Source organism: Panthera leo, chromosome C1 (assembly GCF_018350215.1).
Source record: "Panthera leo isolate Ple1 chromosome C1, P.leo_Ple1_pat1.1, whole genome shotgun sequence".
Classification (NCBI taxonomy): Eukaryota; Metazoa; Chordata; class Mammalia; order Carnivora; family Felidae; genus Panthera; species Panthera leo.
The window spans coordinates 91,076,174-91,089,797 of NC_056686.1; the positions used below are offsets into that span (position 1 = coordinate 91,076,174).

A 13,624-nucleotide genomic window follows, 5' to 3' on the forward strand; every position below is an offset into this window, starting at 1 on the left:
TTGACCTAAGAGCTCTGTTATGAACATGTTGAAGTTGAGATATCTAGTAAATGTCCAGATGGAGACTAAGAATGCAGATGAGTATGTCAGTCTGGAGGAAGTCTCACTAACTGGGGAGTTGATCTAGGCTGAAACAACTATTTTGGAAAGGTCAGCATCTACATGATGTGTAAAGTCCGCAGACTGGGTAAGGAGCCCTAGGCTCTAGGTTGAGCCTAAAGAGCAAAGAGTTCCAAGAGCTAAGCCCTGAGTACCTGTGAGGAGAAAGGACCAAGAGGAAAAGAGAGGGAAAAACAATCATGGGTGGAGAAGAAGAAGAAGCAAGAGAAAGTGGTGACCCAGAAGTCCCCTGTTTTAGGAAGGGTTTCCTGGCAGCCCTAAAGGTCCCTTTGAGACTATTGGTTATAAACTTAACATGAGACTTGTTTCAAAATAGTTGGAGAAAAACTCCAGCCACATTTAGCTGCTGGGGTGTAGGCATGGAGAGATGGAGAGGTGGATTTAAGCAGGATCAGGTTTTCCCAGGAGACTGATTGCGGTGGACACTCGGGGTCAAGGGAGATGAAAGTGTATGAAAGGAAGTCACTGTAAGGATGGACCATGGACTCCATACTTTGTAAGAAGGGAAAGGAGGACATGGCAGGTCAATGAGTTGAGAGATCAAAGAATTATTGAACTATTAGTATCATCCCTGCAGGGTCTTAATATGGTAATGTAACTCAGACTACATCGTTAATAATCATTCAAGGATTCTGTGCCTGTGTGGAAAGACTAGTTCCTAAAGAGTGGTAGATTAACAGAATACTGAAAAATAATACAGCAGCCTAATAATTACATTTGAAATGCCTTGCATTTATACACTGCTCTCATGTTTTTCAAATCATTTTCAAAGATCTTTTTGTCATTTTACATTCTCAAATATATCGTGGCCAGAGAAGACAGCTTTATTGAAGTCTCAGAAGAATCTTAGAAGTCTTAAAAGAATCAAGTTGCTACCCTGTTTCCTAGATTAAAAGATATTTAAATATCCACTTATCTTCTAAAATAAATTTATTAATATTGGGCATTTAGCTGGTATGGTTCTATATATAATTATACAACTTACATTATTTATCTTCTCCTACCAAAATTAATAAATCGGTCTTCAAACAAGACCCAGAAACAAATAATGTCATTGTGGAAATGTATACTACTCATTGAATTCAGAGTAATAGTAGATGACAGTGTGACACTTGATGTGTCCATGGAGATTCATGGGCTGAGTCTTGAAAGTGTTGAACTTGGATATCTATAGATATGTTTTATTTCTTGGATAAAACTTTGTCAGATAGAGCTCAGCATGTACTCTTGCCATTGCGCAGATCTTACAGAACCCTTCAAATACCCACAAAGGAAATGATTTATGAAACTTCTCTAGCCTTATTCTCTACACTTCCCCCAACTTCATACCTTTGCAGGTTCTATTCCCTTTTCACCTGAAATGCTCATCCTCTCTCCCCCAAACTTCTTTTTTCTAACAAACCCTACCTGCCCTCATGGAAGACCCATTGTTAAGTCCAGTGTTAAGGTAGTTTTTGCTAATTCCCCTCAAGTTAAATGACCTTCTCCTTAGATCACTTTGTGTCACTGTTTGGCTTTCTTAGCACATGCTCTTTTGTTTTCTAGTTATTCTAACCATATGTTTGTCTTACCCACAAAACTAGTTTTTTGACAACAAGGGCTTCTTTGTAGCTCCAGCTTTTTTCAAAGCTGGGTAAATTATATTAGGTGCACCAAGGGCCAGCCTGGGATGGGGAATATGAGAAACAACCACCAAGGAACGTCTTCCAGGAGGGAGAGCCAGAGGACAGGGCTGTTGATGCCCATTCCTCAGCAGTTCCAGGCAGCTCTGAAGAAGTCCTTAGGAAGAAATTAGATTTGGAACTTGGGTCTCCTTCCTGAAACCGCTACTCTTGGGTGGCTCTAGGCCAGAAAGGTTTTCCCTGTTCCAAATCCTCAACCAAGAAAGGCTCTAGAGCCCTTTTAGGTTTCCTCGCAAGTCAGAATTGCCAGCATAAACAAGGTGTAACTCAGGGAGATATAGTGTATTGGAGTGATATGTTTGTTTTCTAAGAAAATTTAATTTGGTGATCTGTAATTCTATTATTTTTGTTGTTATTGTTTTATTATTATTAATATGGCATGCCTTAACTACTGCATAGGCCTCCTTCCCACTCTGCTCTTCTCCCTCTGCTTCCTCCTGATCCCAGCCCCTAACATGTGCGCGGTGCGCGCGCGCATGCGCGCGCGCGCGCGCGCACACACACACACACACACACACACACACACACACACACACGACAGAGCTGTCCTCCCCTAAAGGAACCAGCTTGTCTTCAGGAGCCTCCCCTTCTTCTTGCTTCCCTTTTGAGTATCTAGAATCCCCAAGGTGCTGACCCTAATCTTGGTATCTTTCACTAGTCACTACATCCAGTGTCCTCCTCTGCTTTGATCCACATTTTATTTTATTCTGTCAGGACCTTGACCCTCTGCTATAGCAATCGGCTCTGCACTAAATAAATCCACACCATTCCGATGAGTATCAGCATGTTTAAAAAAAAATCCAGTCTCTCTTCCTTAATCTTCGTTATTCATTTTGACAGTGTTTTTTCATTGTTACTCTGCTCATCAAATGCGATACTTCCAAAGTTTATCTAAGCCAAAAGAGTAACTCAGTCCCTTGCATAATGCCTGGCACATGGTAGATCAACCCAATAAAATATGGAATGAATGAATGAATGAATGAATGGGTTCAAGTAGTGGCTGTCTTTGGCTTCCTAGTGAGGTAAAATAAAGGTCAGACATTAAAAAGAGGAGTATTTTTGGATAAACTAAATAAAGGTTTTGCAGTATCACCGTTGACCTTCCTCATTAATATCCAGCTACACCTGCCTCCATATTTTGAGAAGACAAATTAGCTTACTTACTTACTTACCTACTTACTTCTCCCGTCTTTTTTTTTTTTTTCTTTTTCTATCTGATTTGATGGTGATTGCTACCGGTAAAGGCTTTGTCTTTACCACTTTTTTGAAAAATGTTGAATTAGATGAACAACTTCTTGCTTTAGCTGAGATGCAACCAAGAGAAAATGTAATCACTCCCCACCCTTCCCCACCTGCTCTCCTTCTCTTTCCCCATCTCCTTGTCTAGTTCTTCTCACCATTAGGACCTCAGCCTCAGAGGCATCTCCAACATTCTGGGAAAACAAAGAATGGAAATCTGGGAGTACTGCATAATCACTAGCTGCCTAATCCTTCTTTTGTAGTGGACTCAGCTTGAAATTTGAATGAAAAGGAAATCTTCAGAGCACTTTTCCCATACAAATCATCTCTCTGTTTTTTGTATTTTCTCTCACACATAAACAAACATCATATTTAGCCTGATGAAAGGCTTACAAAGGCTGTCTTTCCTGTTAGCATTTGGAATAAAAATAGAGAATTGTTTAGTCCTCCAGATCCCTATTAAATTTGCCACAATTTCTGTGAAACACTGACCGAGCTACTGTCTTAACATAAATGATAATGACACTAAACAAAGGAGTCATGGGTGATGGCAGGCTCAGGCCCTAGATGCTCACATACTTCCCTCCCTTTTTCTAAGAGTGCAAATATGAAGAAAAAAATGGGGAAGTGATGTAAAGACAGCAAAGTTCTCACTGTGCAAAAATTAGACTTTTGCATCAATGGCGACCGAGCCTTCCCAAATTTTAAAAGGTGTACACCTGCAAATGCTTCTGTTCATGTTGTATGCCAAGAATTAACACTCTTCGGTCATGTTCTGAATGTCCAACCTTTCTATCCTGCTTGAAACAGATGCTACTTCCATGCCAGTCACAACCACCTGTGGTCGCCATGTGTCGTGTTGCATCACATAGATGTAATGCCATTCTGCCATCTTTTCTCCACTTCTCATTTTATCCAAGCATGTAGTGTGCTATTACTCTGCTACTGTATACACTCTGTATACATTTCTGTTCTTCCTTGCAAGATTGTGAATGCTTCGGCCACTCCAATCGATGCAGTTATATCGATCTGCTAAATACAGTCATTTGCGTGAGCTGTAAACACAACACTAGAGGGCAGCACTGTGAGTTATGCAGGCTGGGCTACTTCAGAAATGCTTCTGCACAGCTGGACGATGAGAATGTGTGCATAGGTCAGTTCCATTATAATTTCAGCTATTGTTCTGTGCCTTTCGAGCTATGGGGAGCTATTCAAGGTGAAGAGGCTGTTAACTTGAACCACGGCTGAGCCAGAAAGAACTTTCTCAATGGAGAAAACATCCTTGTGGTAGACTTAAAATTCTCTTGTGCCGGTTGAATTGGGGAATATATTCTGAATCCTTATGTTTTTGTTGCTTTAAATATGATGATCTGGAAATCTTGTTTAGAAGATGAAGAATTTTCTATCAATTATTCTTTCTTCCTTTTTTTTGCATGAAATCTTAAAACCTGGTAATATCAAACTGATCTTAAAGGCTTATGTTGTACATTCAACTTTTAAAATGAAAACTCATTATATGGGACTTAATTATAGATATGAGAAATTAGGATAAACTCTTGCACATAACTGGTAATCAACAAACATTGATTAACAATATTGCCAATTGGAATTGAAAATCATTAGCAACTGGTAATATAGAAGTTTGCCTGACTTTTCCATCCATAGCAAGGAAATTCCATTTATTTAATTTTCCTTGCCCCCCAAAGCAGAAGCAATTTCTCAGAACTATTATAGGCAATGAATTCTCATAGCTTCCAAGGTAAATAAGGAAAAACTGGGTCCACAGGATTCCCTTGAGCACTATCCCCTACCCACCATGACTACTGCTCAGGTCAACTGGAGAGAGAACCTGTTTTCACAGACAAAAAATTTCTCCCACCTTTTGCACAGTGGAACCAGTCTTTAAGAAAGGGAGCTGATGGAAAAATAAGAAACAATAAATGGAATTTCACTTCATAATTTACTTTGAAGAAATGCATATATTTGAAATGGTCAAGGTACATGTGTGTCTGTTACCATACCAGTAGGTAAATACATTGGCAACTAATTTTCAAAATAGAATTTTTCACATAAAGACTAATGTAAATTTTTTAAAAATGCAGAAAAATGACAGGTGGTTTTCTCATCAAAAAAGAAATCTAATCTGCAATTCGGAGATCATTGTCTTCTGATTAGGTCATCAAGATCATATGGCTACTTACCCAGAATCCCATAAACTAGGCCTACAAGTTGTTGTGAATTCAGTTAGACCAAGTTTACACAATACAGTTAATGTCTACAGTATGTTCTATTTTTCCAAGTGCCTCCTTATTTATTATTTGTGAATTAGTGGAGAGATCACTGGACTTAGAGACCGGAGAGCTGGGTTCAAGTCCCATTTTGCTATTTAATAGCTGTATGTCTTAGGTAAGTCCTTTCAGAACTCCCAGTCAAACAAACTGGGATCATATGGAATGCCCAGGAAACACTTGGTAAACTGTGAACTGACTTGCAAATATGGTTTGTTTTTGTTTTTGTTTTGTTTTGTTTTGTTTTTACTTAATCCTCATTAACAAAACCGGGGGGGTAAGTATTCCACTGATAATTTCCTCTATTTTCTAGTTGAGAAAAGTAAGGTGAAATGAACCAAATTATACAGCTTTAGCAAAGAGTTAGCTTCCTGACTTCAGAGCTTGAACATCTTCTCCCAGCTACCCTGACATAATTAGCAAAACTAAACTTGTCAGACTTCTTACTTAAACGGTATGCTTTTTGGATGACAGTAGCAATTCCACCATGAGTTTGTGAACAGTAGTTCAGTGGCCTTTATAACAATCGGGGTTACAAAGATTTGAGGCTATTAATAACCCAAAAGACATGTAGCTGTCTGAATTTTGAATGCAGAGCTACACTTCACTGAATGTCATTTGTAAAAATATATAAATGTCATACTGTAAATACAGAAACAAGAAAAAAGGTAAAATAAATAGGTACGCAGGAATAAAAATCATTTTCCTAAAATACCTAAGATTAACATGTTTTACAGTGTTAATTTCATAGTATTTTAAACAAATCAGAGAAAAAGGCCTTAAAAGAAAAGATTTTATTCCATAAAATTTCTAATAGCAGGTAACTTAACAATATCCCAAAGTGTTTTACTCAGAGTATTCTTTCTTATAAGCTTTGGCCTTTTTCCAGTCCTAAAGTAATTTTATGAAGTATAAAATCTGCACTTACTATTTAATTTTAAGAGGTTTAGTCCTGTTGTAAATCTATTTCTGATTATCTACAGGCAGGAAGGCAGCCTGTTTGGCTTTTGTCTTTTGAATAACATCAACTAGTGATGAAATATGAAAAAGCTGAATATACATTTCTTCTCCTGCCGAAAAAAATCAAGAGCGTTTGTTATCTCCATTTCTAGACAGTTTGTTAGTTAAAATTATAAATCTTTGGGGAATTTTATTTTATTGAAGCAAACATGTTTCTATTCAGTATTTTATACTTTCCAAACCAAGTAAATTGGTAAACACAAAGATGAGAACTTTTAGGTACCATTAAAATTGGCTATAATATTCCCCCACATACCAAAATTCCTTAAATTGCTGCCTTTTTTCTAAGGCGTAAAATTGTTTGTAAAGAATGCATTGGAAAATGTAGCTAGCTGATATATGCTATAGTCTATCTTTTGTCTTTAGTCTATATATATCTACAATGAATCAATAACAATAAAAACTATGTCCTATAAGAGCTATGGGTTCCACTTTTCCCACTTGAAGAGCTGCCTACACACCAGGCTAAGGCTGGAGTTTGCTCTCTGAGGGCCATTGGTAGCCTGTGGCTCCCTATTGCCAAGGTTTGCCCTAAGGGAAAGCATGAACTTATTCACTCTTTTCCACAGTTAAGCTCCCCAAAGGGCTTGAGCCAGGACTGAGAATTAAATTGAAGAGCATACATCACAAATAATTGAGTTTAATACCTTTTTGTATAGAAAGCACTAATGAAAATGAATGGATATTTACCCAATTCACTTTCACAGAATTAAGCACCAATCTCAGAAAATTTGAACTTCATCTAAGTCTTCTCTAAATTTAAGGGGGAAAAGAGGCATTTTGGCCATCTCTTCAACAAATGACAATGAAATCCACCACACTGGCTGTGAGGGAACAGGCCAAATCTTGACAAAATATAGACTGCATTGAAGTACATGTCGTAAACTATTTGCGTCATTTTATATTATGACAGATATAAAATGCAGGCTATTCCGTGTTGCCACAGTGGTTGCTGCTTATTGGTTACTGGTGAATTTCCCCATTTTCATACAAATTCCAAGCACAGCCATGTCTCCAAAGATGCATGTAATTACCCTGTATTACGCAGCAATTACATGAAGATGACACCCTTGCATGCTTCTGTTTCATATAAACTCAAGCATTAAGCAGGAAGTTAGAGGATATGTGGTTCGTGACCTTGGGTAATCACTGCTAATAATCTCTGGTAACAAGCTTGACATCAGAATGAAACACAGGGTTCAGCATTTGCTACTAAACGTATCTCAAATTATGAAGTATTGTCTTTTTATTCCCCTTGAAACCCAAGATCAGGTAGTCAGAGGTACCTTCTATAGACAGGATACTTCTAGTACCTATAAATCAATTGTACTGTAACTTTTTAATCAAACCTCCAAAATATTTCATGTTATTTTTTAGCCTAACAGTCCTGCATATTCTTCCTGGTTTAATGTAATAAAATACAATACTCCAAGGCCATCACCAATATCTACCATTGACCATGGTATTCTTTAAAAAACTAAGTTATTTGTACATAAGGTGGTAAATAGACCACACCTCTCCTTGTCACTTATTTTCCCTACTGTTTGTATAACATAACACTTATCACCCTTCCTGTGACAATCACTGGTTTAGGTGTCCCATGTTTAAAAAAAAATTACTTTCTTTGCATCTAAATCCTTATATTAATATAATTGCTATGGGCTAAATGACTAGACTGGTGTGTGGATTCCTATTGGCTAGATATAACTCTACTCCCTGGTTTGCAAAATGCTGGTGACTCACTGTCAACTTATGCACTTGAAATAGTAAGAAACATTAAATGTTGAATAAGTATAAGCACAGACTGATAGTATAAATATGTACACAAAACATTTTAAAGCCATACAAAATTACTATTTAAAAAAAACCTTTTTAAACAACTCCCATGTACACACATTAAAATAGAAAATGATGACTTAAAACTCTAGTTATTAAATACAAACCAAGCCAGGCAAGGAGGGAACATTTTAGTTTATTTAGTTTTATTTTTACCTGCATATGTCACTATCACTATTAGTCTTATCAATGCTTATATCACCATAATGCAGAACTCAAAAATTGACTAACATGAAATAAATCATAATCGTAAGGTCTCCCACATTTTCTGAAGACATTCTCTAGTTAATTCCTGTAGTAAAACCAGAACAAAATGTCCAGTCCTCTCTATAACGTTAAACCTTGAATCTCTGTTGCAGTCTAAAACACTAAACTTGATGCTGTTAAGCTAAGCTCTCAGGGCTTCCATTGGTTGGTTGGTTGGTTGGTTGACTGGTATGATTTTACTTGCTTTTTAACCAGAAAACCTTTTAATAGGACCCTTTTAGTATAAAGGAAACTGAGAGACAGAGAGGCATAATGACTTGTCCAAGATTATACAGTGGGGTAACAAGGAAAGAAACTTTGGCCCCCAAGTCCCCAAAGCTGCAAACTAGCAGTTATTACCTTTCAAACTAATGGAAACCTAAGGAATCCCCACTTCAGGTTCAGCCTTTCAGCTAAACAGAGTTTCAGAAGCAAAAGTATCCTGTATAAGAGTATGTGAGTAATCCAGAAAACACTCTATTTACTCTTCATTGGACAAAGTTGTTTTGTCCTGCCAGGAGACATTATGATGAAATATATGTCTCAAATTATGCCTGTGTTGAAATTTACTTGGGATTACAAAATTTATTTTTCTTTCATGATTGTTAATCTAAGCTGCATAAAAACCGTACTAACATGCCTAGCAGATAGAGTATCTAAAAGCTCATACCAAACAGTATATATATAAATAAGTTAAAGTGCTTTCCCATATCATAAAGTAAAAATGCCTTTGAGTGAACAAAGTGCATTCATATTGCACTTTAAAAATGTTCAGCAGTTCTCAAATATTGAGTGTAACAGATAAGGCCATTTGAATAATTTAAAACAGATTTTACACTGATGGCATATTGATTTATCCTTGATATACAAACTTCTCATGGTGTTCATTAAACCATCTAAAAATGCCCTAACAAATGGAATCTCTATTATGATCTGTTAGCCATGAAGAGCATAATGTCTTATTTCCCGGGAAGTTTTCAGTTAATTTCCTCCCATATCATAAAAACAGCATCACAGAAGGCTGAGGAAATAAATAAAGGGACCTGAGATAGCTGTATTTGCCAAAGCATTTCATTAGCGGACATCTTTCTTTAAGTAAGCGATGCATTTAAGTGACGCTCCTGTGTTGATAACCTATAAGCCATGCAGACTTGTCTCCAGCCTGTGTGTTGTCTTGTTTCTACAGAGTGTTATTGTAACCCTTTGGGCTCAGTCCATGATCGTTGTAATGGCTCAGGATTTTGTGAGTGTAAGACGGGAACGACAGGGCCTAAGTGTGATGAGTGTCTGCCGGGAAATTCCTGGCACTACGGCTGTCAACGTAAGTAACTCTGGGAGCTGCCCTCTGCCTGCTGCAGCATGGCTGATCTGCTTGTCCAGGCCGGTGTGTGCAGCTTCTCAGAGCAGAAAAAGACCCAAGCCACTGACAAGCTTTAAAAGCTACTTAAAGCCCCAGCCTATGTATAGGAGAGAGAGCAATCCATCAGCTGTCCAGCCAGCTTCTTTGAAGCCCATCTTCTTCTCCTCTGAATGCAGGAGCAACTTATATTGAAATATTGTACTCAGATCCATGTACCTGGCCAGACCATAAATTAAGTGGCACAATAGGGACCCAGCGTGGAAATCCTTACCGCAAAATGAAGGGTGATGTGGATGTGGTTAATATATTTCTTGAACTGAAAGCTACCTCAAAGCTCCAGAGTTCATAAATTAAATGATATCTACATAACTTATTACCACCCCTGCTCTCACACCCATCACTGAATCTTAACCAGAAACCTAAGGGTAATAAATCTAAGGGATATTTAAATGCCAGGGTAAAATAATGGAAAAAATCAATATTGATTTTAAGCCTCTGAGGTTAGGCACCATGCAGTGAGACTTAGACAGATGCCATTTGGTTCAGCCTCATTTCTCTGAGGATTATCAGACCTTCTTAAAAGCTTGTCAGGCAGGTGGCATGTCGGTGTATTCGGGGAACAGAAATTTAAAAATCTGAGCAGAAGCTTCCTTCTGTCATTCATAACCTTTTCTGCTTTTTCATTATGCACTAACTTGTGAGTCTATCCATACACATTTAGCTTACTAATATTAAAGAGCCACCAGGCAAATCCTCTAGAGCAGTGCAGTCCAATAGAAAATTGTGCAAGCCACATATGGAATTTTAAATGTTTTGTTACACACATTGAAAAAGAAACTGAGTTTAACGTCTTATTTTATTTAACCCAAATATCCCAAATAGTATCATTCAACATAAAATCAACATCAAAACTATTAAAGATACGTTTTTTCCATACTGTATTTGAAATCAAGTGTGTGTTTTATTCTTACAGAACATCTCAATTAGGACTGACCATATTGCAAGGCCTAATAGCCACATGTGTCTACCATATTGGACAGCACAGCTCTAGACATTTTTTGTTTGTTTGTTTTTCTGCCTTTTTGGGATTGTTTTGTTTTGTTTTGTTTTTGTTTTTGCTTACGTTTCACTTGAAAACAATGTCAGCATGCAGGAACTGTCTAAAGCTAAGTCCAGGGCCTTACAGAATATTTCACCAGCCACTTGTCGAATTTATACTTATCTGTAAGCTACCCTTCTACGTAATGTAAAGCCAAAGTGAAATTAACTGCCATCCTGTTGTCATGGGCGGCAGAAAACTGTGGTGATAGTTTGAGAAATTTGCCATTGAGTATGCCAAGGTTAATATGGGATCAAGGAGCTGGAGGTGAGCATCTCCAGCCATGCTGGAGAGGAGCATTAGAAGACAAATAGTCAGAAGTCATGCAACACAACTGCACGTGAGCTCTGCATAAGGCCATGGTTAAAAATCCTACATGCTATAGATTCCTAGAAGGCACCTTAGGGGTATGGATGACTTGGTGGATCCCAAGGACCATATGAGGAGCCAGGACTCAGCAGACAGTCATTGGTCCTGGAACATCTGGATGTGGAGGTCCAGAGAATGCCAGCAGCCAAAAGGAGAGAAGGAGGGACAGACAAAGGAGGGACCCAAAATAGGTCCAAGACTCAAGGCATAAGGCATAAGACTTTACAATTAAGACACACTTCTCTAAAAGAAAGATCCATGTAAATTTCCTGATGCAACAGGACCTGAGGAATGGATTCCTGTAGTATAATCAGAGAAAGACATTAGAGAGGAAAACTAATCTAGCCTTAGGGGAAATATATCCCAAAAAGGTCCTAACTTGATTTTTCTGTATTAATTATTGGAGTATTATAAACCAATATAATGTCATCAAATTTTCCCTTCTGGAATTGGAAGACTGTATTACACATGGCCCTACCACATAAAGGCTGTGCAATATAGAAAACTCTGTACCTCAGCTCCAGCATCTCACATCCTTGGTATGTATGGATAAATGAGATTATGGAAGCAAATGCTTTATCCTCTTGAGTATTTCTTGAGTACCTTCCATGAATTAGGCATTGAGGTAACAGTAGAGGCTACAAGGATGAAGAAAGATAGCTGCTGTGGACATATGGGCATGGAGTTCACAATCTGAGGTAAGAGGCTAACCTGCAACCCAATGATTATGAAAGAAGATGATCAGAACTAAGAAAGACCTATAGGCGTGCTTTTAGTGAAGCCCGGGTGGGAATTGTAAGGCTTCCCAAAGAAGTGACATTTGATTCAGTACTGAAGGATTAGTAGGAGCTTTACAGGAGGGGATTTCTTGAGTAAAAGTGAATGAGCTAACCCACTATGTTCCAGAAATACCAAATAGTTTTGATGTGATGGGGGATGAGGTGTGTGTGTGTGTGTGTGTGTGTGTGTGTGTGTGTGTGTGTGAGTGCACACGCATGCATGTGTGTATGTGTTGGGAGGGAGGGAAGATGTTGAAAAGGCAACCAGAGACCAGATCATATGGCTTCATGAACAGTAAGCTGAGGAATTTCTTCTCACTGGGGAGGAGACAGACACGGAATCCATCATACAGTTTTAAGCAGAGGAATGAAGTTGTCAGATTTTGTTTTAGAAAGATTATTCTGGCTGCTCTGTAAAGGAAGGACTGGAACAGGATGAGATGGGATTTGTTATATAAATTTAACATATTTCAAATACACCTTTGAGTATGCAATAGCTTTTTCTCACTCTGAAATATATTTTCCTTCCCTCAGACCCACCCACATAGGGCTGATATTCTACATAAAAATATAGAAGTTCTGCTGTCAGTTGATAAATGGCTATGGCATGAGGATCCTTAAGTGCCTTCCCCAGGATCTCTCAGACCACCCCCAAGATCCAGCAACTACTAGGGTAATACCTGTCATAGTAAGGTGCCTCCAGCACCAGTATTATATAAAAGATATCATTCTAATTAGTTGGCGATTATAGGTTGACAAATATTTTTCATATCACTCTGTGTCTGCACACACATGAATGTACTAAAAATAAGTCCCTCAAGTCAATTCTCTCTTTCTCTCTTCCCTCCACCCTCCTCCCCACCCTACCCCCCACACTTCTACTGAGATGAACCCATCCTTGAGTTAGCCACATTATCAGTGGTAGTAATTAACCTGACAACAAGAAACCAATGCCAAGAAGAAAGCAGTGGTAAATAGGGCTGGCAGTGGTGCTGGTAGCCACGAGCAGGGAGGAAGCAGACACACTTAGGCTCTGGGTTTGAATTTCACCTCCACCTCCTACTACCTGCAAGACTTAGAGGAAATCACTTGGACTCTCTAAGCACAGTTTTTCGTCTTAAAATGGGGGTATACTGGGACCTAACACATATGATAATTGTGAAAATTCAAGGAAAGTAATGAATGTGGACTTTATGGTACATAGTAAGCACTCGATTATTATTATTTAATTCCAAGCACATGTTGATGTGTGAAAATGCTAGGCAAGAATCTGTGTTTAAAAGTTATTGTACAGTGATAGTGCAGAACATCAGCAAGCTGGGCCACTATTGAAATTCCAAACTGTGGACTTAGGAAGTTCTAAAAAGCCCTTTATGATAAGCAAGGCTGATTTAAGAGACTGAAGCAAAGCTGACCCCAAAAACAATGCTATGGCTTCAGCAGGCAAAATGAAGAACTCTAGGTTCATAAGTGAACCTTCTGCCTCAGGGGGCCACCGATTGTGTGCTCCATAAATGTAAGCTGCTCTCTCTGACATAAAAGGTGAAACACTTGAAAACCATTGGAATGAATGGTCTTTAGACAGC

At 38.4% G+C, this 13,624-nt stretch overlaps 1 protein-coding gene across 2 annotated transcripts in view; it reads left to right on the top strand.

The window, feature by feature from the left end:
* Positions 1–13,624, top strand: part of NTNG1 (netrin G1) — a 386,331-nt gene that overhangs the window by 331,686 nt on the left and 41,021 nt on the right. Inside the window, exon 7 of one of the 2 annotated variants that reach the window (XM_042953169.1) lies at positions 9,618–9,752. The exons of the other annotated variant lie outside the window; for it this stretch is intronic. Within the exon in view, the coding sequence (XP_042809103.1) occupies positions 9,618–9,752 (135 nt within the window). The remainder of the gene's footprint in view (positions 1–9,617; positions 9,753–13,624) is intronic. 2 annotated transcript variants of the gene reach the window in all.